A 27363-nucleotide genomic window follows, 5' to 3' on the forward strand; every position below is an offset into this window, starting at 1 on the left:
GGATCGCACAGAGTCCTGAGCGACTGAGTCTACACGACTGAGCGACTGAACTGAATTCGGCGTTATAATTCAACATCCGTATACACAACAGTGTGACTGCCACCACAGATCTAGCTGCTCCCCACCATCATCTAGTTGACTCCCTTCACCCATTTTGCTCGCCCATCAGCGTCTTTCCTCTTCTCCTCTGGTTCCCACCCACTTGGTCTCCAAATCTATGAGATTTTCTTTTTGTTTACTCATCTGTTTTAGATTTCACATATGAGTAAAACTGTTTGGTATTTGCCTTTCTCTGATTTTTTCAATTAACACACTAACCTTTTATACAAGTTCCTAGGTGATGCAGTTGCCACTGGCCTGGAAACCACACTTTGAAAACCAGTGCTTTGGGGTCAGTCCATTTCCCCGCTTAGACATCTTCAGGGACTCAGCCCTATGTACTCTATCAGTCACACAGATGTTTCAGCTTGGCCTTCAAAACCTCATTGACTGAGCCTGTCCTTGTTGTTCAGTCGCTAAGTTGTGTCCAACTCTTGTGACCCCAGGGACTGCAGCACGCCAAGCTTCCCTTGTCCTTCACTATCTCCCTGAGTTTGCTCAAACTCACGTCCATTGAATCAGTGATGCCGTCGAACCACTGATTCTCTGTCGTTCCCTTCTCCTCTTGCCGTCTTTCCCAGCAGCATCTTGTCCTAGCCCCCACTAAAGTGCACAACCTGTGCTCCAGGCCTCCTTACTCCCTCTCTGCCCAGAGTACACAAATCCTGTGCTCATGTTGTCTGACTCACATCCACTTCTCGTTGCTCTAATTATTACCTGCTCTAGAAATTAATTACTCTTCAGAAGACTCCTAGAATGCCACCTCTTCCCAGAAACCAACCACCTTCATTAAAACTCTTTCATCTATGCTTTATGCTATGCTTTACAAGCCTGCCATGCATTATAATCAGTAGCCCTGGCAGAGTTATCTTCCACCAGATTACATAGGAGAGTGGTTAGGAAGATGCACTTCGAGTCAGAAAGGCCAGAGTTCAAGTTTTGGCTCCACACTTGTCAGCTGCATGACACAGAACATATTTCTTAACCACGAGCCTTAAAGTGAAGTAACAATATATTGCCTTCCAGCGAGAATGTTGAGAATTAAATGAGATAATCTACAGAAAGCCCTAAGTAGCACTCCTGGCAGACAGGGCTCAGGAAAGATCACTTTTCTGGAGTTTTTCACATGTTAGCCCCAAATTCTCTGCCAGTCCCGCCAGGAGGTCAGGTCTACGTCTCTTCCCCTTGAATCTGATTCCTGTGACTGCCTGGCAGAATATAGTGGAAAGTGACTTTGTGACCCAGAGTTTAAGGCACTAGAAGATGCTACTTCCTGTCTGCTAGGATGTTTCCTGATGGATCCCAGCTTCCTTGTGACACGGAAGGCGAAGCAACCCATGGAGAGGAACCCAAGCCCGCAGCCCAGGGTCTCCGCTGCCCTCCCAGCAGGCAGCCAGCACACGAAGGGGCCAAGGTTCTCCAAGCCCGGCCTCTGTCCTCCTCCCACCGCCACGTGAGGAGCAGATGGCAATGTTCCTACGCAGCCCAGTCTCAACTGCAGACAAGGGAGCAAAATAAACGACTGCTGTTCTTTAAAACCATTAAGCCTCTGAGTGGTCTGTAACATAGCCACAGATAACAAAGGCAGGAACATAGTATTATCTTTGCATCCTTTCTCTTCTCCAGCCGACACGATCACAGGTTAGGACCTTCGAGAGTGCTGATCACAAAATTCAGACATTTCTAGAGGGAAAATTCTCCCAGGGGATCTCTCTTTGTAAGTAAACCAAGGACTCCCTGAGAAAGAATTCAAATTAACTGAAGAAAACACAACCTCAGTCCTCATCTCCACTAACCCCCTCTAAAGTTGCAGCAGAACCCTAAGGAACTGAGGCTTCAATAATTATAAAGGGAACTTAAAAAAATAATAACTCTATAAAGTCAGGGGTACAAATACCAATACTGCTTTGCAATCTCAAGTAACCCAATGAGTGCTAAATAAGGGAATCTAACGTCCACTTTGAACAGCAAGAAATTCATGAGGCCACCATCTGCATGAGAGCAAAAAACAGGAGACAGAACATAGCAGCTGATACACAGAGTGAAACAACTTTTGGGGGAGTTGCACAAAATCTAGTGACACATGGTAAATCTGGACCAAACCAGAGAAATATGGTTATTTATCTTTTCATTAAATATATTATAAATGTTATTATTTTGCTGTTATTAGTACTCTTATTTTGACCCTATTTTCATACAACTTTCTAAAATGGATCTTAAAACCTAACAGTTATGGTACCTAATCTTAATGGCCAGTATTTCTCCTTTGCTTCATTTACCACAAATGTGACTTGTTAATTATGGTTAACCTCCTCTCCTGGACAATAAATCCCTTGAGGACAGGGACTGGCTAGTTTCCACTCTTCCCTGTGTCCAGCACAAGGCATGATAGAAAATAGTAAGTATTTGTTGGGTGAGTGTTGAATGACTAGCCGTAAAAAAGCTATTCGGAGAACTGGAGTTGATGCCTAATTACCTAAGTATGAATTCACATGGGGCATAAACACAATATCCTTTTTACAAAAAAGGTTTATACCCTGACACTGAAATTGCTTTAGAAATAACTGGTTGCTGTCATAAGTCAGAAAATAATGCTCTATTATGATGGAAGAGTTATTTATATTCACAATCTCTTCTCCATCTATTCAAGTCCCTTTAATTCATGAGGCATTTCACCTACATTTAGAGCCATCACCTAGAATTCAGAGTTTTACAGAACCCACACTTTTAAAAATGTCAATTGTAATTGCTTCCTCAGATAACTTCCCTCCCTTTTTCTGTCAATCTACTTTCAAAAGTGGTTAACATAATGTCCCTTAAACACTGTTTTTATCATATCCTTTCCTATCTTAAAGCCTACAGTTAATCTCAATACGCGACTATTTGACATTTAAACTTATTAAGAAGTGAATGTATTAATAATTCTTACTAAGGGTTTCTGAAGTTCTTTCATTGATTGTCCAACTTACCATCCCTCCAAACCAAATTCATATTCTATTACCATTCCACAAACAGGCACAAAATCTGTGGATCTAACCAAGCAGAGATGATGGAAGGTTTCTTCTGAATTTCACCAGTGAGGTCTCATTATTTTGTCAAGACACTATAGCAGGAAGCTCAACACACTTTTCAGAGTGTCTATGAAAGGTTTATGCCCAGTCACCCACAGAGAGAGACACAGCAATAGAAAATCATTGTCAATTCCTAATTTTTAGGGATTATTTAAAATAATCTAATCTAAAACTACTATTAGATTCTATCGACTTAGCCTTTGTGAAAGGAAATATAAACTTTTTAACAAGGCCAATGATATATCCGCATTTTAATATATTAGTTACTAAGAATATTACATTCCTCTCTGGGAGTGAATCTACCATTACCTGGCTACATAATTTCATCTTTACGAATTCCTTGCAACTGCTATTAATTGGGAAAGAAAATCAAAGGATTATATAAGTCAAATAAATCAGTATAACAGCCTTTCATGGAAACCAAACCAAATTCCTATCTAAAGGCTCAATTTACCACCTGCCATGTTCTCAGATGCAGATGAAAAAAGAAAAACAAGTTGATCAAATACAGAAAAAATATCAAAAAGCGAAATCTAACCACAAGAGACAGATTTAACAATGACTGAAACGTGGGAAGATGATCAGGAGAGACATAGCAGTTCCTTAGCCACTGCATCCTCATTTGTTTCTGAAATCTCCATCATTTCCTTAAATTTGGGTCACGCGGCATTCACACACGCTTCATAATGTTCTCAGGTAGAAGATGAGAATACCCTTACTACAGAACTTTTCTGTACTTGGTGTGATAATTAATGAGAAAAAGAAAACATTAAAAAAAAAATCAATGATGCTTTTCTACTTATCATAAATGCCAGTGAATAAGATCTTAGAAGTCTTACAGGATTTATTTCTGTTTATAATTACCTGCCGTCAATTGGGAGGGAACAGCGCATGATTAAAAAGGAGCCTTTCTAACAACAATTTCTGTGTAGTTTCCATTTCTCTGCAGCTTTTGATATTTACAATCAACTACAGGTGTGTGGGAAATATTCTGGGAATTCACAGCATTTAAAGTAAAATAAAGGTTCCATGAATGACAGCCTCCAGCTCTAGCAAAATGATTAGTGTCATTAATGCTGTCTTTGAAGCAGAGGCATATGGTGAGAGCCAAGATTAGGAGTCAAACAGAAGATGGCTTATTTTCCTTGGAGGCTGTTTCACCATTCCTAAAGTGGTCAAGCAATTTCACAGAGATGACAGGAGATAATATATGTGAAGTGCTGGTATGTAATAAAAATTCAATAATGTTAAGTCCCATTCCATCTCCATGTCCTGCTCCAAATTTGCCTGCTGGAAACTGCAGCAAACCTCAGGATTCCTTGGAAGAATGAGTCAAATGGAATCAACCCTTTTCTTGATTTTGGTTTGCCTACTGCCTAGACCACAATCATGGGGTGAAGGAAGGAGGTTGTAGAAAAGAAACTGTTATAGTTTGAAAGGACTGAACCACCTCCCTCCTCTTCACTTTTAGATGGCTGGGAACAGAGGCGGTTGTAAACAATTATTCATGCCAAGTTTAAAACAACGCCACTGAAAATCAAAGATTTAACATAAAGAGTATGCTGCCTAAATATGGAGATGTGGAGAACAGACTGACAAGCTGCAGGATAAGTATTTATAACAGTTCATAGATCTAACTGTTATCACACCATTCCTACACACTTAGAAAGTGACTTTTTAAAATAATTAACAACATGTATTACCCTATTCCCAAAACAGTTCAGAAGTTTTCAAAATTCCTAAGACCTCTTTTGGTGGTGGGGGCAGGGGTGGGTAATTCCACTTTAAAGAACATTGTCTGGACATCACTTGACAAGCCACTCCTCTCCACTCAGGGCCCATGTGGCCACCACAGAGCCCCCAGAAATGATGCTGACTCCAGGGCTTTTCAGCTTGTGGTATGATCGTTCAAAATATCTACCTGATTTCCTACTACTGCTTATTTTTCTGCCTGCCTTAGGCTTGCTGTGAGGATAAATTAGAAGCCTAGATTAGCTTTAGTTTTCATCTGGCAAAGTCTGACTTTGGAAGTCAGAATTCTATCCTGAGAAATAAAAAGCAATGCCCACTTTACGAGACATGAAGCAGGTGACCAAGATCTGTCCAATAACTTTCAAAGTGTGAGGAGGAGGAGAAAGGGCAGGGGAAAATCTTTCTACCAACACAGATTGAGGTTCAAATGCAAATAATTTTTTCAAGCATCTACCCTTTGCCAGCATATTATCTTGTTGAATCCTTACAATTCGAACAAACCTAAGACTGTGTATTAAGGCCAAAGAGACGTGCTATGAAATCATCCATCCAACCCCATTTCCCCGGGCTTTAAGTCTTTCATAAAAGCAGAGGAGCTGCAGTGCCCAGAGAGCAACACACAGGTGGCCCTTTCCTTCTAACTCGGTGAGAAGCCACCTGGGCTGTGCAGAAAAATGACTGCTCAGGCTTGTATATACACAACCATGTCCAATGTACTTTCCTGCTAAGTTAAGACTTCCCAAGCATTTACTACTTGCAATATTTTAGCCATTAAAGCCTAATGCCCATAAGAGATGCAACTCCACTCTACCACAGGTAAGGTGCCTAATGCAGTGCCTACCCTGAGAGGAGACTGGTCAGGGTCTGTTTTCCACAGAAGAATGTCACGAAAAGGGTGCTGGGCTGCTGGAGGGCTTTTCAGCTCTACCCTTTTATTTTTGAAAGGGATAATTATGTGAGCATAAGCCCTGTAATGGTCCACTTAAAACAGGCCAACATAAATGTCCTAGAGCAGAACAAATTCTAACCATGTTGAAATGTATTTTACATTCTTGCCAGGTCACCTTTAGTACATGTGAAGCAATCTTTTGCTATTTCACCCAACCCTATGTGAAAAAGTTGAAAAGGAATTTGATTTTGTAACAGATAGGTCTTTGGAAATTTATAGGAATCTTACGCCATGAAAGAGGTCTTTTAGCAAAATTCATGAACGGAGGGGAACTGGATTGGAAAAAACGCAAGTGAAGATAGAATTTTGCCTTTCAAAAAATTTTAAGTGGGGAATTTACCTTACCGATCTTATTTTAGGTGTACAAGCCCTTAACTAAAAACTATAATCAGCTCATCTGAACGGTTTGAAGAAAAACACTGTTCATTGCTAAGTGACACAAGTTAATGAGGAAGCACATTTTCCATGCCCTCTTAAAGGGCAATAACTGTAAGCATCTGAGGTGTTCACATTTCTTAGACAACCGCTATGACAGCCTGCCTTTACCATGGTTCTCCTGCAGACTTCTGTCTGCCCAGCAGTTAGGGTGTTCTTTGTCATTTTTTCCTTGAAAATGGTGACAAGCTAAAAACAGTTACATTAAATATTTACATTTAATAAATTAAACTTTATGCAAAAATAGAATACATGATAATTTTGCATTTTCCAAAAAGATGCCTTTCATAGCACATCAATTCACTGGCATTCTCAAGCTTAAACAAATCAATGGCTGACTACTTGACCCAGGATGAAATCCAGTCTTTCTTGGACCCTCGCCCTCCAGCGTGGTCTGCAGCTGACCTCGGGCCATGTCCTCCTGTCCTCTGAGCTCCCGCGGCTCCCAGCACCTGCCAGTCTCCTTCCTCTCCGAAGGCCTTTACACGTGCTGCTCCCTCTGCCTGAACACTCTTCTTCCAACTGGACTCCCAATACCTCTCCAGGTCTCAGGGAGCATCACTTCTTCAGAGAAGCCTTTTCTGACCCAATATAAGCAACCCTTCACCTCTCTTCTAACAGTCTTTCCTTTCTTTCATAATCATAATTTGTACTTAGATACTGTGTCCATTAGTTTAATGTCAATCTCTCTCACTAGACTCTAAGATCCTTGAGGAAGAAAGCAACTGTACTCCAATAAAAAATTAATTAAAAAAAAATAACGACTCATGAAAAAGAAATCATACCCCCTTGTCCACCACCCTGGAAGCCCAGGACATGCCTGAAGACAATAAACATCTGTTGAAGGAATGGATGTTGGATCTCATCTCCCCCCACCCTGTCCAAGTACACTAGAAATATGGGATACAGCCTTTCCTTATTTGTTCAACAGCAATCTATTTTTTGACTCAGAAAACTGAATGACAGAACCTGAAACCTCTTCATTTTTCTTCCCCAAATAACCACAATCAAAGAGAAGGAGGGCAAAATTTTGAGTAATGTTTTAGACCTTTGTTTTTTCTTCTTACAATCAAGACAGAATTAGTCATATATGTGGCAAAGCAAATTCCCACAAGAACCATGACTTGTAGTTTAGCCACTGAGGGTTAAGATGAGATGGCCGAAATGTTACCAGACTGCCTCAAAGGAAGATCCTTTATTTTCAGATTTCAAGGAGCTACTTCTAAAAATGAACTGTTAATTCAACTGATAGTTCCACACATTATGATAATCTTCGAAGTGTACAAAAACACATTCTTGGTTTCATATCATTTGTAACCTTGAGTCTATCCTGCACACAGTGTGGGTCAGATGGTACATTATTGAGCTAGGAAACTTCCTCTTTAGCTTGTTTTCACAATATCCTGCTAATTTATTAATAATCAGCAAGAAAATGTAACTGGAGTGACTTCAGTTGCTTATTAAATGGTTGTGATAAAACACTTAGCTTTCATGGCTTTTTTTACCATATGATTCCACTCATATAATTTTTTTGATGTACAGTTGCTGTAAAATATTCTGTAAGTTGCAAGTATATAATATAGTGATTCACAATTTCTTAAGGTTATACTCCATTTATAGTCATTATAAAATAATGATATATTCCCTGTCGTGCTGCACAATCTATCCTTATAGCTTATTTTATACCTAATAGTTTGTATCTCATCTCCTACCCCTAGTATAAAAAAAGCAGTATTTTGCCTCGTAGTCTTCTATTTCTTTTTCTTTCACTAATAGTAACTACTCATCAGGGAAAATAAAGTCTCTCAGAAGAATCAAAATTGGTATTTCTTATTTACCCTACTAAACCAAATACAATGCTACTTAAAAATCATCAGCTATTACATATTATGAAAATTCATTTGCTTGCAGAAAAAAGCACAACATCTGGTCAACTCGCTTCCTTTTTCTAAACATAGAAGAAAAGGCGTTATCTCCACAGACAGGGAAGGAAACAATTCATGTCTCATGAATTCAGCTCTGCTCAGCAAATTCACTTGTTAATTAAAATAAACAGCACAAAAAAGGGTACATTTTGGTCAATCAATTGCCTGCAATCACAGGAGAATTCTGAAATACAAAAGGCTGTATGTTTTACTTAGCTGAAACCAGAATGTTGTTCTTTTATCATTATTTAGCAGACATGTCATTTGAGGACAATCCTCACAATACTCTGTAGTATACGCGTAGCTGCTTTCAAAAGGAGTGGCAACATTATTCTATTTAATGCTTTCATTTAAAAAGACTGACTTTGTTCTATGTAAAGATCCCAGCACTGAACCAGATGGCCATTATGGTTTTTGAATTTTAAAAATAAAACATTTAAGTTCTGCCTAAGAAATTATAATGCAATTTAAAGTATCTGGTGTGTTTTGAAAGAGTCATGAGATTTGTTAAAATGGACATTTTCAGATTAATATTTAGCTTTGAGAAAAAATGTCTCCCAGGAAAATCCCGTATCATAACAAAATATATTTGACTCATTAAAGTTCTTACACTTATTTTAGCAAATATAGTTTTGAAAATGGCATTTCCTCAACCAGTTTTAGTTTACAGCAGTGTTTCCCAAGGAGGGGTGACTTGGAGACCTTTTTGTCTGTCACAACTAGGGAGGTGCCACTGGCATCGAGTGAGCAGACAGAGGCCAGGGAGGCTACGAAGCATCCTAGAATGCAGAAGACAGCTTCCTCCCTGCAACCCCCATCCCCATCACCTGATCCCAAATGTCAATTGCACTGAGGTGGAAAAAATCTGCTTTAGAGCAAAACCATTACAACTGCCTTTTAATTTGAGTTTTGAACCCAATGGAAAGACCAGGTTTTCAAAAAGGGATATATTCTAGACAAAATACATACCGAGTCACAGACCAAGAAAAGTATAACTCAGGCTGAAATGACACTACTCAGAACTATATAAACTCAAGATATAAGAATTCTCTAAGTGAACACAATCTTGGTATTGTAATAAAGCTCCACTGATATTCGGTTCACACTTACACAAAGGAGGCACTCAACAAATATTTACAGAGGGAAGTAGAAAGAGAAGGATCTTCTTGTACTGTACCCCAGGACACTGTACATGGTAACATTAAATCAAGACAATGCGCTGTGTTGCACAGAAATCTCTTGCATTCCTATACACTAACAATGAGAAAACAGAAAGAGAAATTAAGGAAACAATACCATTCACCATTGCAACAAAAAGAATAAAATACTTAGGAGTATATCTACTTAAAGAAACAAAAGACCTATACATAGAAAACTATAAAACACTGATGAAAGAAATCAAAGAGGACACAAACAGATGGAGAAATATACCGTGTCCATGGATTGTAAGAATCAATATTGTCAAAATGGCTATACTACCCAAAGCAATCTATAGATTCAATGCAATCCCTATCAAACTACCAATGGTATTTTTCACAGAACTAGAACAAAAAACTTCACAATTTGTATGGAAATACAAAAAACCTCGAATAGCCAAAGTAACCTTGAGAAAGAAGAATGGAACTGGAGGAATCAACCTGCCTGACTTCAGACTCTACTACAAAGCCACAGTCATCAAGACAGTATGGTACTGGCACAAAGACAGAAATATAGATCAATGGAACAGAATAGAAAGCCCAGAGATAAATCCACGAACCTATGGTCACCTTATCTTCGACAAAGGAGGCAAGGATATACAATGGAAAAAAGACAACCTCTTTAACAAGTGGTGCTGGGAAAACTGGTCAACCACCTGTAAAAGAATGAAACTAGAACACTTTCTAACACCATACACAAAAATAAACTCAAAATGGATTAAAGATCTAAATGTAAGACCAGAAACTATAAAACTCCTAGAGGAGAACATAGGCAAAACACTCTCCAACATAAATCACAGCAGGATCCTCTATGACCCACATCCCAGAATTTTAGAAACAAAAGCAAAAATAAACAAATGGCACCTAATGAAACTTAAAAGCTTTTGCACAACAAAGGAAACTATAAGCAAGGTGAAAAGACAGCCCTCAGATTGGGAGAAAATAATAGCAAACGAAGCAACAGACAAAGGATTAATCTCAAAAATATACAAGCAACTCCTGCAGCTCAACTCCAGAAAAATAAATGACCCAATCAAAAAATGGGCCAAAGAACTCAACAGACATTTCTCCAAGGAAGACATACAGATGGCTAACAAACACATGAAAAGATGCTCAACATCACTCATTATCAGAGAAATGCAAATCAAAATCACAATGAGGTACCATTACATGCCAGTCATGATGGCTGCTATCCAAAAGTCTACAAGCATTAAATGCTGGAGAGGGTGTGGAGAAAAGGGAACCCTCTTACACTGTTGGTGGGAATGCAAATTAGTACAGCCACTATGGAAAACAGTGTGGAGATTTCTTAAAAAGCTGGAAATAGAACTGCCATATGACCCAGCAATCCCACTTCTGGGCATACACACCGAGGAAACCAGATTGGAAAGAGACACGTGCACCCCAATGTTCATCACAGCACTGTTTATAATAGCCAGGACATGGAAGCAACCTAGATGCCCATCAGCAGACGAATGGATGAGGAAGCTGTGGTACATATACACCATGGAATATTACTCAGCCATTAAAAAGAATTCATTTGAATCAGTTCTAATGAGATGGATGAAACTGGAGCCCATTATACAGAGCAAAGTAAGCCAGAAAGATAAAGACCATTATAGTATACTAACACATATATATATCGAATTTTGAAAGATGGTAACGATAATCCTATATGCAAAACAGAACAAGAGACTCAGATGTATAGAACAGACTTGTGGACTCTGAGAGAAGGCGGGGGTGGGATGTTTCAAGAGAACAGCATCGAAACATGTATGTTATCTGGGGTGAAACAGATCACCAGCCCAGGTTGGGTGCATGAGACAAGTGCTTGGGCCTGGTGCACTGGGAAGACCCAGAGGGATGGGGTGGAGAGGGAGGTGGGAGGGGGGACCGGGATGGGGAATACATGTAAATCCATGGCTAATTCATTTCAATGTATGACAAAAACCACTGCAATAATGTAAAGTAATTAGCCTCCAACTAATAAAAATAAATGGAAAAAAAAAAAAAGACAATGCGCTGTGTTGGTTTGCTGTGTGTGCTCGATGTGTTTGACTCTTCGCAACCCTATGGACTTTGGCCCACCAGGCTCCTCTGTCCTTGGGATTTTCCCAGCAAAAATACTGGAGTGGGTTGCCATGCCCTCTTCCAAGGGATCTTCCCGACCCAGGGATCAAACCCATGTCTACTGTATTGGCAGGTGGATTCTTTGCCACTGAACCACACAGGAAGCCTGTATTGGGTAGTTAGAGGCCTTCTTAACCTTCTCCCTTCCTCCACAGCTCTAGCAAGTAGCTGGCCAGTGCCATTTTCCAGTTTCCTATGCAGCTACCTGTGTCTACAAAAGTTCTCACTAATGCACGTGTGTGCACTGCTTAGAGGAAGCTGCTTGTTCATTTCCTCTCTTGCCCCCACCCCTTGCCATAGGTTGGGATGTGGAGGTGGCTTTGCCCAAGTTTCAACCATACAGAGGAAGCTAATTCCCTAAGGAGAGCAGTAAGCTAGAAATCACCTGGGTGGTTGAATGACTCCCTGGCATAAAGCTGTCTCTCCAGCAGAGATCATTCATCTGCAGAATTGTAGGTGAGGAATGAACCACTTACTTAATCGATTATACTTTAGGTCCCTTTGTGGCAGCAGCCTGCACAAGTCAATTCAATAATCTGATATCCACTATGATCTAAGGGCTACAAATGCTTTCTAGCCAAGAAAATGTTAAACTGGCTAATTTTTAAAGTTTCAGTGCAAGTAATACCTGAAAATCTGGATGATGTGGTTACTCTGTAGTGACTATAGATTAAGAGGAAGAACTGCTCTGTCTGTTAATAGTGTTAATTCTCATTTATCCAATTTAAGAAGAAAAAGAAGGCAAATCTGGAGATTCCTGCCCAAGGAATTCATTGCTTCAATGATATGATATTTACATAAACATACTTCCCTAGTAGCTCAGATGGTAAAGAATCTGCCTGCAATGCAGGAGACCCAGGTTCGATCCCTGGGTTGGGAAGACCCCCTGGAGAAGGGCATGGCAACCCACTCCAGTATTCTTGCCTGGAAAATTCTACGGACAGAGCAGCCTGGCTAGATACAGTCCATGGGATCGCAAAGAGCTGGACACCACTGAGCGACTAACACACACGTGCTAACGATAGCAGGCTAACACACACACAAGACAATTTTCACTCTTCAAATTTTGTAATTGCAGCATTTTCTTCTCCCTGCGTTTGTCTAAGATGCTGGTAAAAATACCAGTAGTGACAGGAAAAATGAAGTGAGGGCTAGAGGATTTCACAAACTAAACACTGAGCATTGGAACAATGATTTCTGGACTAAGTTGTAGATTCAAATTTTGAATATTCAATTAAATTTTATTCAAAAGGCTCTGTGCTATCTTGGTTTTCAGAAAATACAAATGCTTCTCGCTGAGCACCTTCTTTATTAAAATTCAAAGTATTTTCCTTTAGACTTGATTTGATATTGAATATATTTATTCAATGATTTATTTCTACTTTATGTGAATGAGGGGGAAATCATTGAGAAACGAAGTATTTCTTATGTGATGAAATTATAACATTTCAGTTAAGCAGCTTTATGCAATTCAGATTTTCCATTAATATTGCTTTTTAAAATATAATTTCCCCCAATAAAAATTAATGTGTTGAATATTACATGTTTTAAAGCCATAAGCTTATTGAAAAATATTTTTACCTTAAACATATGAAAACAGTAAAAGTATCAAAATATATACTGCAATTTCCTAACATTTTTCTCCAAAAATTGTATTTATGGATTGTCCTAACAAATCTAAGGCAACTAATTCAATGATTTATGCAACTTTTATGGTAACTTGACCATATCTTGACCATGTAACTGACCATAACTTATCCAGAGCCATCAGGATAACACAATTAAAAAAGTAAAATAAGACAGTTTGGTCTGAAATACCTTTTTAACATTTGTTAAATTCTAAAGAATTTTAATGCCTCACAACAGAATCATTTCTAAATCTTCAAGTATGGAGTACAAATTAGGCACCTTCTACCTTAAAAAAAAAAATCACAATTTATATATTTAATTCAAAAATCTTCACTATTCTCAGAGAAATTACTTTTGACTTTATCTTTAAACAAAATGTATTTCTCCCAAATGAATAATTTGGGAGATTTTGACTGAGTAGATTTTGACTTTTTATTGAGGAATAAATTTCTTACAAAATGAAAGTTTCACTTTCTCTCTCCTTCCCAGTTTCTTTCTAGGGCATTAGCTAGTCACTAACTTATACTCCGCTATTAAAAGAAAAGGTAACTAAAGGACACATCTGGACCCAAGTAAATATTTCACTAGTTTCACCAGTTCTAACAAATGCCCCCAAGGGAACAGTCAATCAGTAAATCACCATAGTGAGTCTACAACAGGTATGTGGAAATGACATTATTACCTACTCCTAGAAATGCAATCATCTACACAAATCAATCACGATTCCCAATTTTAAAAAGTGACAAAAAACCTTGAGAATTTCCAAACACACCAAGTTTACGCATGCCACGTTTTCAACCTGAAGTAAGCCACAATCTCCTTGGACTTCCTTTTTGTCTGAGCCTATATAAAGAGAGGCTGGCGGTGCTGTACAGGCTAGTACCCGAGGAGGCATTCTTGAAATAGGTGAAAACAGTGTCACTGTGAGTGGCAGTCACGAGGCAGGGCTAGGGGCCTGCCACATATCCAGGAGCTGTCCCAAGTCCCCCACAACTTTCCCTCTGGTCATTCCTTTCACTAGAACCTTCAGGATGACTATCTGAGCCCACAGAGCATCTTCTTTCCACACATAGACAAGTTGTTTTAATTCAGCTTTAATGAACACTAAATTATTCATGGTCAACCCCCATGTAAATGTGTGCTTTCGTTTGGAACTTTACCAAGTGTCCTTCACTGTTTCAGAGAAATCACTTTACCCATGGCAAATCTGTTCCCTGTATCCCAGTCAATGACACGGCAAGCCTGGATCAGGATTCTTTTGCAATGACTGCATTCATGACAATGTCATGAGACTAGGAGGGAACACCCATCTAATTTATCTTGTCTTCCAATATAGTCATGCAGCAGTTATATATGGAAATGAATAATATTTTATTATAAATTACTTTCCTGTCACTTTATATCACAATTAGGGCAATGTACTGGCTATTTTTAACATAGCCTACTTATATACGCAATTTAGCACACATTTCATTGCAACATAGTAAAAGGGGAATACAAAGTATTTCATGAAAAATGAAAAACTGGGTCTGACAGATATGCAAACCCTGACCTAGAATACCATCTAAGGCTCCTTGCAGCTCCAGCACTCTTTGATTCTATGAAAAACTTCACAGTTTGGCAAACCCTGATCATTAACAAGCCTTTACCTCTGCACAAGTTTGAAAGTATTGCAATTAAGTGAAAAAGATAAATACATGTGGTTGCTAAGGTGACACATAAAAACACAAACTCCACTGAACACTCCAACATGGGTGTAAGCAGAGGGAAATGCCTTGGTGCTGATGCCTTCTACAGGTAAACAGAGAGCGGCGGGGGCTTCCCCGTTGGCTCAGTAGTAAAGAACCTGCCTGCAATGCAGGGGACACACGTTCAAATCCCTGGGTCAAGAATATCCCGTGGAGGAGGAAAGAGCAACTCACTCCAGTATTCTTGCCTGGAAATCCCATGGACAGAGAAGCCTCGTGGGCTATCATCCATGGGGTCGTAGAAGAGTCAGACGTGATTGAGAGATTGAGCACAAGAGAGGGAAAGAGGAGTATCCAAGGGAGAACTGAAGCCTTCACATCTCTTTGGTTTCAAGAAGCTGCACAACTGGTCTTATAGGTGACTGTTACCTTATTCTCTCCGTGGGCTGAAAGTCAAAGCCTTGAGTGATGAACTGCCTCAGTATTTCTCCCACAAAGTTCATTCAAGAGAATACACACTGGCAAACAATGCAAGACTCCTGAGAGTCCCCTGGACTGCGAGGAGATCAACCCAGTCAATCCTAAAGAAAATCAACCCTGAATAGTCACTGGAAAGAGTGATGCTGAAGCTAAAACCCTTTGGCCACCTGATGCAAAGAGCTGACTCTGGAAAAGACCCTGATGATGGGAAAGATTGAAGGCAGAAGGAGAAGGGGACGACAGAGGATGAGATGGTTGCATCACATCACTGACTCAATGAACATGCATTTGAGCAAACTCCAGGAGATGGTGAAGGACAGGGAAGCCTGACGTGCTGCAGTGCACAGGGTTACAAAGAATTGAATGTGACTTAGCAACTGAACAACAACAATGCAAATGTTCCAAATGTGGAACAGGATGGAAACCTCGCACTACCAAACTGCACAGGTTTACTTAGCAAATCTTATCATTCAAAAATCAACACCCTCAACTCATCACTGGCATGAAGTCACTACAACCACAATCTACTTTTTCCTGAGGCCATCATTCTCCGTCAACAGATTGAAGAATCATTATTATCCCCAGAAAAGCAATTTCCAGGCTGTGAAAATGACTGAATTCATTACTTCAGGAACTATTGCCCCTTTCCCCACACAACTGGATTCTCAGCACATGCACTGGCTCCATTACGTCTAACCATTCACCTCTCTTACCTCTTTCCCCACCACATTAGCACCCACATGGGGGAACACTGCTTTTACATTCCACAAAGTTTCACATGTTAAACTCCCTAAGACAAAGTTTAAGGAACTATCTCCTGGTGAAAAAAATACATTCATACTTCCTGTATAATAAATATATCCCTCTTGATTAAATGACCAAGAATCAGGAAACACCTGATACTTTAATACAAAGTATTAAATATAAAACAGAAAAAAAACCCCTCAAGTTTGGCTTACAAACCTAATCTTGGGAATAACCTATTAGAAAATTCTACATCAAGAAAGTTTAAAAACATTTTTTTAAGAAAACAAAACTTTGTTGAGGTATTCTAATACACTGGAAGATAATTCTTCGCAAATTATGAAAAGTTAAAAATTACTATAAGATCAGATGAAAAAAGTAATAAAACTATTTAAAGATATATATGTATATATAAAGATTTAGTTTTTAACTCAAGAGTTTCTGAAAATAAGAAATCATTTATAGTTTATATAGGAAGAAAAAACCCTCTACTACCAGCAATTTCTTTTATAAATTATTCGTTTAATTTTTCCTCACTGGCCTCACATACATGTAGGATACCAAGCTACCAATTTCCTGAGAACTTACGTCTTTAACCAAAGAAATATGGGGAATATAAAACGATTTCAGAAGCTACAGAGTTTTAATTCTCAAGTTCCTCAAATCAGACAGTTTAGAATCATTCTCTCTCTTTCAATGTCCATCCGACCTGAGGGTTTGTTAGGGCTTATCAAGGTTATGGGTTGGTATTCAGAAGGAGGGGCACATTGTAACATTTTAAAGCTACAAGACTTAAAAATTAAGAAGTGGCAGCTTTGCCATTGGCCATCTGAGAAAGGAAAATGACACAGAAATGGGACTCAGCCCTAGAAGGTTCTTACCCGCAGGGCCTCGATGACGAGGTCTCTGGCCTCCAGCTCCCCTTCCATCACACTGAGGAGCATCCGAAGCTCTGATTTACTGAGGGTATCCACATCAAACTCTTTTTTCTGTAACACAAATTTTAAAAAAATGAAAAAGATTCATAAAGGTATGCAATGGATCACATTTATCCCAATGGCTCGACAAACCCAGGGGACACTGGGGCCCCATTCAGCAGCAGACAATGTAGGTTCTGACCTTCTACAAGGAGAGGTTTCCCTGGCGGCTCAGACAGTAAAGAATTTGCCTGCAGTGTAGGAAGAGCTGGGTTTGAGCCCTGAATCAGGAAGATTCCCTGGAAAAGGGAACGGCTACCCACTCCAATATGCTTGCCTGGAGAATTCCATGGACGGGGAGCCTGGTGGGCTATGACTGAGTGACTAACACGTTCACTTTTTACGAGGAGAGGTAAAAACCACACAGACAATATTCCACGTCTCTCCACTAACAAGATCTATTTTCCCAGCCTGACTGCCCACCTGGCTCCAGGATCTCTTCAAATTATACCACACAGATTTAAAGTCCCTGGAGTCTGTACCAAAACAGGCCCCGTCTGTGTTGGGGAGAAGTTAGGAGGGTAGCAAAGAAAGCATGACTGTGTTCCTAGAAGGGCCCCAACATAAAGGTTCCTGGGAGGTTAGTATAAATTCCAAGACATCCAATAATAACAGGTCATGTTTATAGAACACTCTGCGGCAAAGGCCACCGGCTAGCAGCCTACAGCCAAATCTGGCCCACAGATGTGTGTTACTTGGGCCACAAAGTGTTTTGTTTTCTCCAGTCACCACTAAGAAAATCTCAAGATGTCACCAAAAATTTCAGATCACTGGCTTCTCTAAACTCAGATGACCGGGTAACCCCAAATTCACATTCCCACAGGGGAATAAGTCACAGGGTCAAGGAGCAGCTGCCCCTTTAGAAGGAACATGCTCTTTGCTTCCCCCACAACCACACATGTTCACACACACACACACTCATGCACGCAGGCAATGTGATTGTAAGAGGCCAGGCCTGCCACCTCTTAGAATCATCTGGGCTGCTGGTTAGGTGTTTCTGAAGGCCCCGCTGTATGGTTATCAAATGCTTTCTTACACGATGCCTCTGACTTCCTGCCATTCCGTAAGGCCAGCCTGAGAGGGAGCTGAGGCTGAAGTGAGTGAGTCTTCTTCCAGAGGCCAGTTACCCCAGGAGGCAGCGGCACCATGGCCCCGGGGGTCACAATCCTCACCCACTGCCCGTGCAGCCCATGCTCTTCTCCACCTTTCCTCCCTGAAGACTGCATCCCACCGACACACCTTGGCTTCACATTCCTCTGTTGCCAACTCTGCCCTCTTTCCTCACAACAGCTTTTACAAGCAGGTCTCCTGACAGCCATCTCACAGACGAAGCTGAGAGAGGACGGGTCAGCATGCTGACTACGGGGCTTCGCTGAGTCCACAGCCCCAGCGCCCTCCAAACATGCAGCCCCACTGCTCCCTTCCGTCACGACTCATTTGACAAACCCAGTCACCATCCAAACAGATCTAACCTGTTAGATCTCTATCATCCCCTCTATTTTTCAAATCAGAAAACCGCAACTCAGGAGTCAGATAATGTACCCAGATCACACAACCAGGAAATGGCAAAACTGCAACCAAATACTGTGACTAGTCTGCACCCTTTGCCAGCATGGTGCCAACATTCTAGAGATGAAAACAGGGCTATTCTATCAATAAGCCAACGAGAACTAGTTTAGCAACTGTGTATCTGACACCATACTATCATCGTGATGACAAACAAGTAAACACAGCAGAGCCTATAAATGACTCCAGGGACTTCCAAACAGGTATGACCAGAACTGGTCACTTCTCAGCTGCAAAAGAACCTTCTGGAAGGAGATAATTGTATAAAGGGGAACAGAGACCAGAGCTAACTGGCTCTCTAAATAAGATTTTTAAAGGATCGTACCCTTAAAATTGCTTCTTTTTGCACATACATTCAACAAAGCAGTTATTTGGAAAGGTAAGGGCTAAGGTGGGAAAAAGAAAAAAGAAAACCTGTAGCAAGCCTACGGGATGGGTAGCTCTGGGTGACCTCTGCTTGGAAGGTTAACATAGAGATGTTCACTGTGAAAAATAAAATCCAACATATCAGAGCTCAAATTCTGCTCCCATTACTGAGTGGTGTCACTTAAGTTTTATAACCCAGTTATTCTCAAAATTCAAGCAGAAGAATCACCTGGAGACTTTGTTAACACAGACCGCTGGGCTTCATCCTTGAAGTGTGATTCAGAAAGTCTGAGGTGGGGCTGTGAATTTGCCTTTCTATGTGCTTCTGCTACTGCTGGTGGTTTTGGTCCATGGACTACATTTGGAGAAGCGTTCTGTAACTTATCTGAGTCTGTTTTCTCATCGGTGTAACAGAAATCCCAACATCTATCCCACAAAGTTCTTCTGAGGATTAAACAGCAATGTGTCAATGACATGCACCCCTATGTTCACGGCAGCACTATTCACAATAGCTAAGACATGGAAACCTAAATGTCCATTATGACATTGGATATATCATTATGGCAGTGAATGAATTGATAAAGAAGATACGGTACATATGTGTACAATGGAATATTACTCAGCCATAGAACAGAATGAAATAATACCATCTGTAGCAACATGGATGCAACCAGATTATTATACTAAGTGAAGTCAGTCATCTTACGAGAAAGACAAATATCATATGAAATCACTTATACATGGAATCTGAAATATGACACAAATGAACCTATCTACAAAACAGAAACAGGTTCACAGGCTTACAAAACAGACTTTGAGGTTGCCAAGAGAGAACAGGTTTGGGGAAAGACAGAGTGGGAGTTTGGGATTAGCAGATGTAAACTATTACATATAGAACAGATAAACAACAAGGTCCGACTGTATAGCAGAGAGAACTAATTCAATATCCTATGAAAAAGTACAACAGAAAAGAATATAAAAAAGATTGTATACATATGTTACAATATGCCTACATACTGTGCATATATATACACATATAGGCTTCCCTGGTGACTCAGATGGTAAAGAACTCGCCAGGAATGCAGAAGACCTGGGTTCAATCCCTGGGTCAGGCGGGAGGATCCCCTGGAGGAGAGAATGGCAACCTGGAGAATCCCCATGGACAGAGGAGCCTGCAAGCTACAGTCCATGGGGTCGCAAGGAGTTGAACACGACTGAGTGGCTAACACACACACATTTGTGTTTGTGTGTGTGTGTATGTATAACAGAATCACTTTGCTGTACAGTAGAAATTAACTACACTTCAATTCAAAAAAAGAATGTATCAATGAAGTAAGTGCTAAATAAAGGCAGGTGATTGTTATTATTATTAAAGTTGAGAGCTCCCAAATGTTTTAAAAGGGAGGAGTGGGATATTGGCTATGAGCCTATTTCTTTGAAAATCTACCAGCCCAAGTCCAATAAACTCAGTTTATTGACTATGATGAGAGACAGACTCATTTATCCTGGCTTTTCCCACTGAGATGGGAAAGTAAGCTGCAATTCTTATGTGCTTTAGAGGGTAATGTTTTATTAATGCTGCCGGTGGTTCTAAAGATTTTAATTAATTGTATATTTTATTGTCCTTGTTTCCCCGAAGCTTCATAAGCAAAGCACTCCACTTTAAAAACTAATAAATTATGAAAGACTTTGCCACAATTTGATTCACATTAGAGTCAGAAGAGCTTGCCCTGGTTCCATCATCATCAACATCACAACACGTGACCTGCAACCAACACGTCTATTCTTTTTAATGTATTACCATCGATAAAAAGGAAGAGTTATTAAAGAAACAATGTTACAAGGATTCTTGCTAAACAATAAATTGTTACAGAGAATGTTAAAAACAAATCTGTCTTAATTGATTAAGTGATGCATTATTTTAAACATAGTGCATCTATCTGCCTGCTTCTCTGTCCTCTACCTCTCACCCTTGCTTCCAAACTGAAGGCACTTCTAACTTGTGGCCTTCAACAATAAAGATATTGTAAGAATATTTTCAAATGGTCATCTCCAATACTTGATGTTTTCACCTCCTAAACTGGCAAAATATGAGTAAAAGAAAGTATATGAAATTATATTATAGGTCTTAGACTGGGTATTTCACAAATAAATTCAAAGAATTTTGGTATTTTTAGAAAAGCAAAGCCCAGAACCAAAAAAAAAAATCTCATCAAGAACTCTATTATTGTCTCAAACGAAGTGTCATTTATCTGACCTGACACATTTATAGTACAAAAGTACTTAGATACAGAAAAAGCAATTATTAAAGTCTCTTGGTTTAAGAGTAAAATGATCATTTCAAATTGTACTTTAAATGACTCTGAGGTGTGATTGACATAAAAAATGCTGTACATATTTAATATATACAATTTGATGGGTTTGAAGGTAAGTAAACACCCACAAAACCTTCACCACAATCTATGCCATAAACAAATCTATCACCTACAAAAGTTTCCTCTCATCCTATTTACTATTTTTTTGTGATAAATCATGGAATATTTGAAAAGACTACCTTGAAAACCTAATTTTCAAAAGAAGATACAAGACAGGATAGATCTAAATGCCACACTCACATAAAAAAATCAGGATCTACATAAAGGTCCCTAAGCAAATATGATACCCATGCCCTTGTCACCCAAAAACCAGAGCAGACATGTTCAGAGACTAAACTTTATTACCACTGCAATAGCTTTTCCTAATTAACAAGGAAAAATTCAAATCTCATTTTTTTTTTTTTTAATGATGGCAAGGCACTCAGACAGAAAAGGAATAAAAAATCTGGTAGATTTCAACTCCACAGGCCACTCTCCTGCCTACCATGTTTGATGTTTGCCAGAAAAAGAACTCTAGGAAAAGCGCTTCTTAACACCTAGTTTAGAAAATCCAGCACAGACAGCCTAAACTAATCCTGAATCTGATCATCAGATAGAAAGATTTCTTTGGGACATATATACATGGAAAAGGAGACACAACCTCAAACTCCTACTGTTCAACACAAAAGTCTGCAACGACTTAATTTATCTGGGGCAGGTGTAGGACAGCCTTCTCCTGAATATTCTCCTACAAGCTTCCAAAAAAAAAAAAAAAGGAAAAGGGAGAAAGATGATAAAATAGAAGCTGTCTGAACTGTCATCTTAAATTGCCAGATCTGAACACTGGCCAATACCAAGTCTCCCCCACTACCACTCTTCCCACACTCTTCCTGAAAGAAAAAAATTTAAATGCTTTGTTTACACAGGAAATTCAAACTTGGTCGTTCAGTCGTGTCCTACTCTCTACAATCCTTTGGACTGTAACTTGTCAGGCTCCTCTGTCCATGGGGAGTCTCCAGGCAAAAACACTGGAGTGGGTTGCCATTCCCTTCCCCAGGGGATCTTCCCAACCCAGGGATGGAGATGGAATCCACATCTGTGTCTCTTGCATTGCAGGCAGATTCTCAACCCACTGAGCCACAAAAGGGCCAGAAGACCCTTTAGGAATTAATGGGGTCAGCACATTGATAGGCACCAAAAAAGCCTTTAGAAGTTATGATGATTATGAGCCGCAGTGGCAGAGGTACCCCTCAGATCTTTGCCCATATGCATCAGCTATGGTGATAATCTAGTGACCAGATACAAAGCCAAACATGCACTCTGGCTCTTCTCAGATACCAAGAGTATCTCCATTTCAAATCTAGTGGGCTGTGCCCACATTTGATCAATGAATTTACAAGGGAGGGAGGAGGGGTGTCTGAGAAAGCAGATGGATTGAAGAACGTTACCTCATCTCTTTGGATCTCAGGTTTCTCAGCAGTAAAATGAGAAAGCTGTATGAAGTGATCTCTGAAATCTCTTCCAGCCCCCAAATGTCCTCATTTCACATACCATCAGAGTAACTGGATTATTGGGCTGAGGAAATTTAGGTCATTCCCTGAAGCCTTTGAGAAATATTTGAAGAAAAATTGATTTTTGCCTCTTTGCTTAGAAGATACAGAAATATGTTTTCCTGCCAGTTTAATAGTGGGCTTCCTTTGTGGCTCAGCTGGTAAAGAATCCACCCGCAATGTGGGAGACCTGGGTTCGATCCCTGGGTTGGAAAGATCCCCTGGAGAAGGGAAAGACTACCCACTCCAGTATGCTGGTCTGGAGAATTCCATGGGCTATATAGCCCACAGGCTTGCAAAGAGTCAGGCACAACTGAGTGACCTTCACTTTCACTAATAATTAATAATGCACTTAGAACTTTTTGTATAAGCAAGATTTATGCTTTGGGAATGAATTTAAAAGGTTGTAAAGAGGAGCAAAGCAATGAAACTCATATTGAGACTTCAAGGAGAAAAATCAAAATTTGAAAACTATCATTAACATGGAAAAATTAAACCCAGATACAGAGAACATTTATACTCTTTTTAAAATGGTTAGCCAATTATAAGGATTTTCATGATGCAAAGTACATGTGTTCATGGTCTAAAACTGTATCTCTGCAAGTATGTCGTGCTTTGAGATTATTCCTTCTGATTTCTTTCGACAGGGAGGAAAGAGTATTCCTGATCAGAGTTGCACACTTCTGATCTTGTTCTTCCTAGTCCTCCTTTCTCCTCTAATTTATCTGAATCCCATTTTCCTCAGGACACAGCTCAAATCCCCCTCCCTTAGGTCTTTTAGACTCAGAAGTCTCTCACTCTCAATTCAGTCTTAAGAGTCTGTTCTGTTAGATTATTTACAAGTAATCATGCCCTGCTTCATGTGTATCTTCACTTTTTTATACTTACTTATCCATATTAACTCTCCATTTTCTCACCTCTACTAGATGTGTCAGAACAGCAAGAGCAATTACATCTTTGAATGATTTTACTTAACATACATGCCTCCCACTTTTGGTATGAAAATGCCTCTTTTGCTCAGTATAAAAACACAAAGTATGTAAAATGACACACTAACAGATACACCAATCTTACTAAGACACAACATGATGGCCCACTCTAGGGGCAACTAAGTAACTGATAGGTCATTTTCATTCATTTTCCAAAAATCATTTACAGTAACCTAAAGTAGGGCGACTTGGCATGCGCCTTTGAAGCCACCATGGCCACGCACCTCAAATCAACCATGCCGCCGGGGGTCTGCCATGCAAGACAAGCAACTCCATGTATTAGAAGGAAGTAAAACCAACAGTAAACACACTGTCAGGAAGGAAACCTGGTAATGGATGTAATTAATTTTAAGTAGGAGAGAAGGGGAATGAAAAGCACAAATATGGCTCAGCCAGGGGCGGCAGCATTTCATAATTAAGGTTACCTCCCTTCCCTTCTCCCCCTTTCACAACTCCTCTAACCTCCATTTTAACTCTGGAAAAGAAGGACCACATCTCAGATAAAACAAACATCTATTTCCATCGTAACTCATTTTTTTCAATATTAACAACACCTCACATGTGACATGGATCATTTTCACATGTGAGCTGGCACCCAGATCCAGTAACGTTCCTTTCTGAAGCTTAAATGCATGGAAGACTATCACTTCAATTATCTGCAGGTGGCAAATGTCAGCACGCTGATTTTCAAGTGAAGAGCTAAGACATGGACAACTAAATGAACTTTCTTACAGTTACAAAACTCTTCTGTAGAAGAACTCAGGCCTTTGGCATCACCTTGTTGCCTTTTCAATGAAATATAAAAATGTCAGAATCAGATCATCTGCAAACAAGTATCCATTCCATGTAGCAATGTTAACTTGGCTCCACTGCACTTACTATAATAACATTTTAAATTCATGCTCAACGTATTTGGTTATTTATTAACAATTTATTTCAAGAGAACAATTTTTTTCCTCCTGCATTGGCAGGTGGGTTCTTTACTAGTGCCACCAAGCAAGCCCCATTATTTTTTCCCCTAAAACTGAGATTTATACATGGATGGGACCACACTGTGCACAGCATTAATAATATGATAGTTATTTTTGTGCAAGTTATTTTAACAAAGTAAAATTTTAAAAATCCTCTGCTATCAATGTCATCATCATCATCTCTCTTGTAACTGTTCTCCATTTCTTTACCTAATTGTCAAAGACAAGTTTCCTTTTCCACATAATATAAGTCCTGCAAAGGAGCTCCAACAGAGAATACAACCAAGTGTATTCCAAGAAAAGCCGCCTTCTAAAGCAATGCTCAGATATGCTTAGGTGGTAAAGTATGCAGGGGAAGAAGGGAGAAAAACTGGCACCATCCTTCCTGGACTCATTCAAATTTGAATTCTAGTCCCACACTTGTGGACATCTGCAGACAATTCCAAATGTTCTTCCTGCCCAATCTTTCCTTCTACTCCCTTTTCCTGTTTCCAAGCTTTCCAGCATCTCTCCTGACCCCTTCTCAACCATCCTCCCCCTCCACACACCCCCTAGTGGGTGATTTGGCCTTGACTCTATTATTAGAAGAATTCAGGAAGGGAGGGGTGCAGTTTCCATCCCTCCACCACCACATCCCCAGCCTCAATCATTGTTCTGATGAGGGAAAATCTAAAGGGAAAACTAACCATGTTGGAAATTTAATTTTAAAAAAAATCTGTAAAGCAGCTGAAATATCAAAAATCTGTAAAGCAGCTGAAATATCATTGAGAAAAGCAGTTTAGAAGGGAACAATATAAAATGAAAATCAACAACCACAAGAATCAGAAGAAGAAGAAACAAGAAGAGATCTATAACATCTATCATTACTACAAATTACAGGCCAATGGCTTCATTACAATCTGGTAACACATGAAGTAAAATTTCTAGTTAGTCCATCAACATTAAGGATTATGACCCAGGCTCTTGATGAGTGTTCACTTTCTTTATTCAATAAATATTGGTGGAATATCTATCAAGTACCACATAGTCATGTACGGATGTGAGAGTTGGACCATAAAGAATGCTGAGTGCTGAAGAATTGATGCTTTCAAACTGTGGTGCTGGAGAAGACTCTTGAGGATCCCTTGAGTAGCAGGGAGATCAAACCAGTCAATCCTAAAGGGAATCAACCCTGAATATTCATTCATTGAAAGGACTGATGCTGAAGTTCTAATACTTTGGCCACCTGATGCTAAGAGCCAACTCATTGGAAAAGAGACTGATGCTGGGAAAGACTGAAGGCAGGAGGAGAAGGGGATGACAGAGGATGAGATGGTTGGATGGTATCACTGACTCAATGGACATGAGTTTGACATGTCCGGGAGACAGTGAAGAACAGAGAAGCCTGGTTTGCTTCAGTCCATAGTGTCGCAAAGAGACAAAACTGAGCGACTGAACAACAACAATCTACCACGTGCCTGGAACTGTGCTAAGACACCTCTGCTTTCACAAACAAAATCCACACCGCTCTTCTTGAGGAAGGAGGCTGCTCTCTCCCAGTGAGAGCCTTGCTGTCCATATGATCAACAGCAGATACCTGTATATGGCTAAGAACTAAGTCTCTGAAACATTTCTCACCTCATAAAGTTATGTGAAGCACAAGAGGATAAGACCAAGTGGGAATCTAGGCACATGGATTCAATCACAGAAGAGGACAAATATTTTTCTCTTAACTAAGTTACTCCTGTGAGAAATATAACAATGACAACAATAATGAAGTCCAAAACACAGATGCAAATAGAAATATACAACCTTTTCAAGAAGAAACAAAGCACCATCATGACAAAATCATGTATATTCTTACTTGGGGAATATTTTCATACATTTTTTTCAACTTCTAAGCAGTTTCTATAGCACATAGTTGAGACTGAAACCTCTATGCTTGTCTTTGTCCCAGGCCTCCAGGAATCCTGGAGACCAGTCATACCTGCACACTGCTACCTGCAGTCTTCCTGTCCAAGTCCTCCATCCTTCTGTGGAATGCTTCCAGATCTTTCCACCAGGAATCCTCCCTGTGACTCTTTCCCCAGGTTCTTGCTGCAGTTTTTTTGTGCCTCTCATGACATGGTCTTTGATTTGATTCCTTGGTGCCTGTGAGTTTCTACCACTGCAATGTTTTATTTTAGAACAGCAAAGGTGTTACAATATCTCCATCTCTGTATGTTTGGTAATGTGTGTTAAATCCAGAAAATCTGTTACCTAATTACCTTGAAATTCTCAAAACTCTATAGCTGCCACATAACTATGATTTTTAAAGAAAGCTTAGCAAAATTGACTTTAAAAAGTTCTTTCTATTGGGTTTATATAAATATTGTCACCTGGGAACACAATTTTCAAGGTGCTAGCTGTTAATTTGTTTAATATCACTATTGTGCATTCTTAACAAAATCATTGTCCAAGTTTTTTCTTGTCACTATCACCATGACAACAAAATTTTGTGTATTAACTGCTCC

At 39.7% G+C, this 27363-nt stretch overlaps 1 protein-coding gene across 4 annotated transcripts in view; it reads right to left on the reverse strand.

Moving 5' to 3' along the window:
- Positions 1 to 27363, reverse strand: part of CTTNBP2 (cortactin binding protein 2) — a 161876-nt gene that overhangs the window by 131657 nt on the left and 2856 nt on the right. For all 4 annotated transcript variants that reach the window (XR_002317280.2, XM_070468847.1, XM_020911080.2 and 1 more), the window contains exon 2: positions 16980 to 17087. Coding sequence is in view for 3 of the 4 variants with exons in the window: in XM_070468847.1 (XP_070324948.1) it covers positions 16980 to 17087 (108 nt within the window). In the remaining variant the exon portion in view is untranslated. The remainder of the gene's footprint in view (positions 1 to 16979; positions 17088 to 27363) is intronic.

This window comes from Odocoileus virginianus, chromosome 1 (assembly GCF_023699985.2).
Source record: "Odocoileus virginianus isolate 20LAN1187 ecotype Illinois chromosome 1, Ovbor_1.2, whole genome shotgun sequence".
Lineage (NCBI taxonomy): Eukaryota > Metazoa > Chordata > Mammalia > Artiodactyla > Cervidae > Odocoileus > Odocoileus virginianus.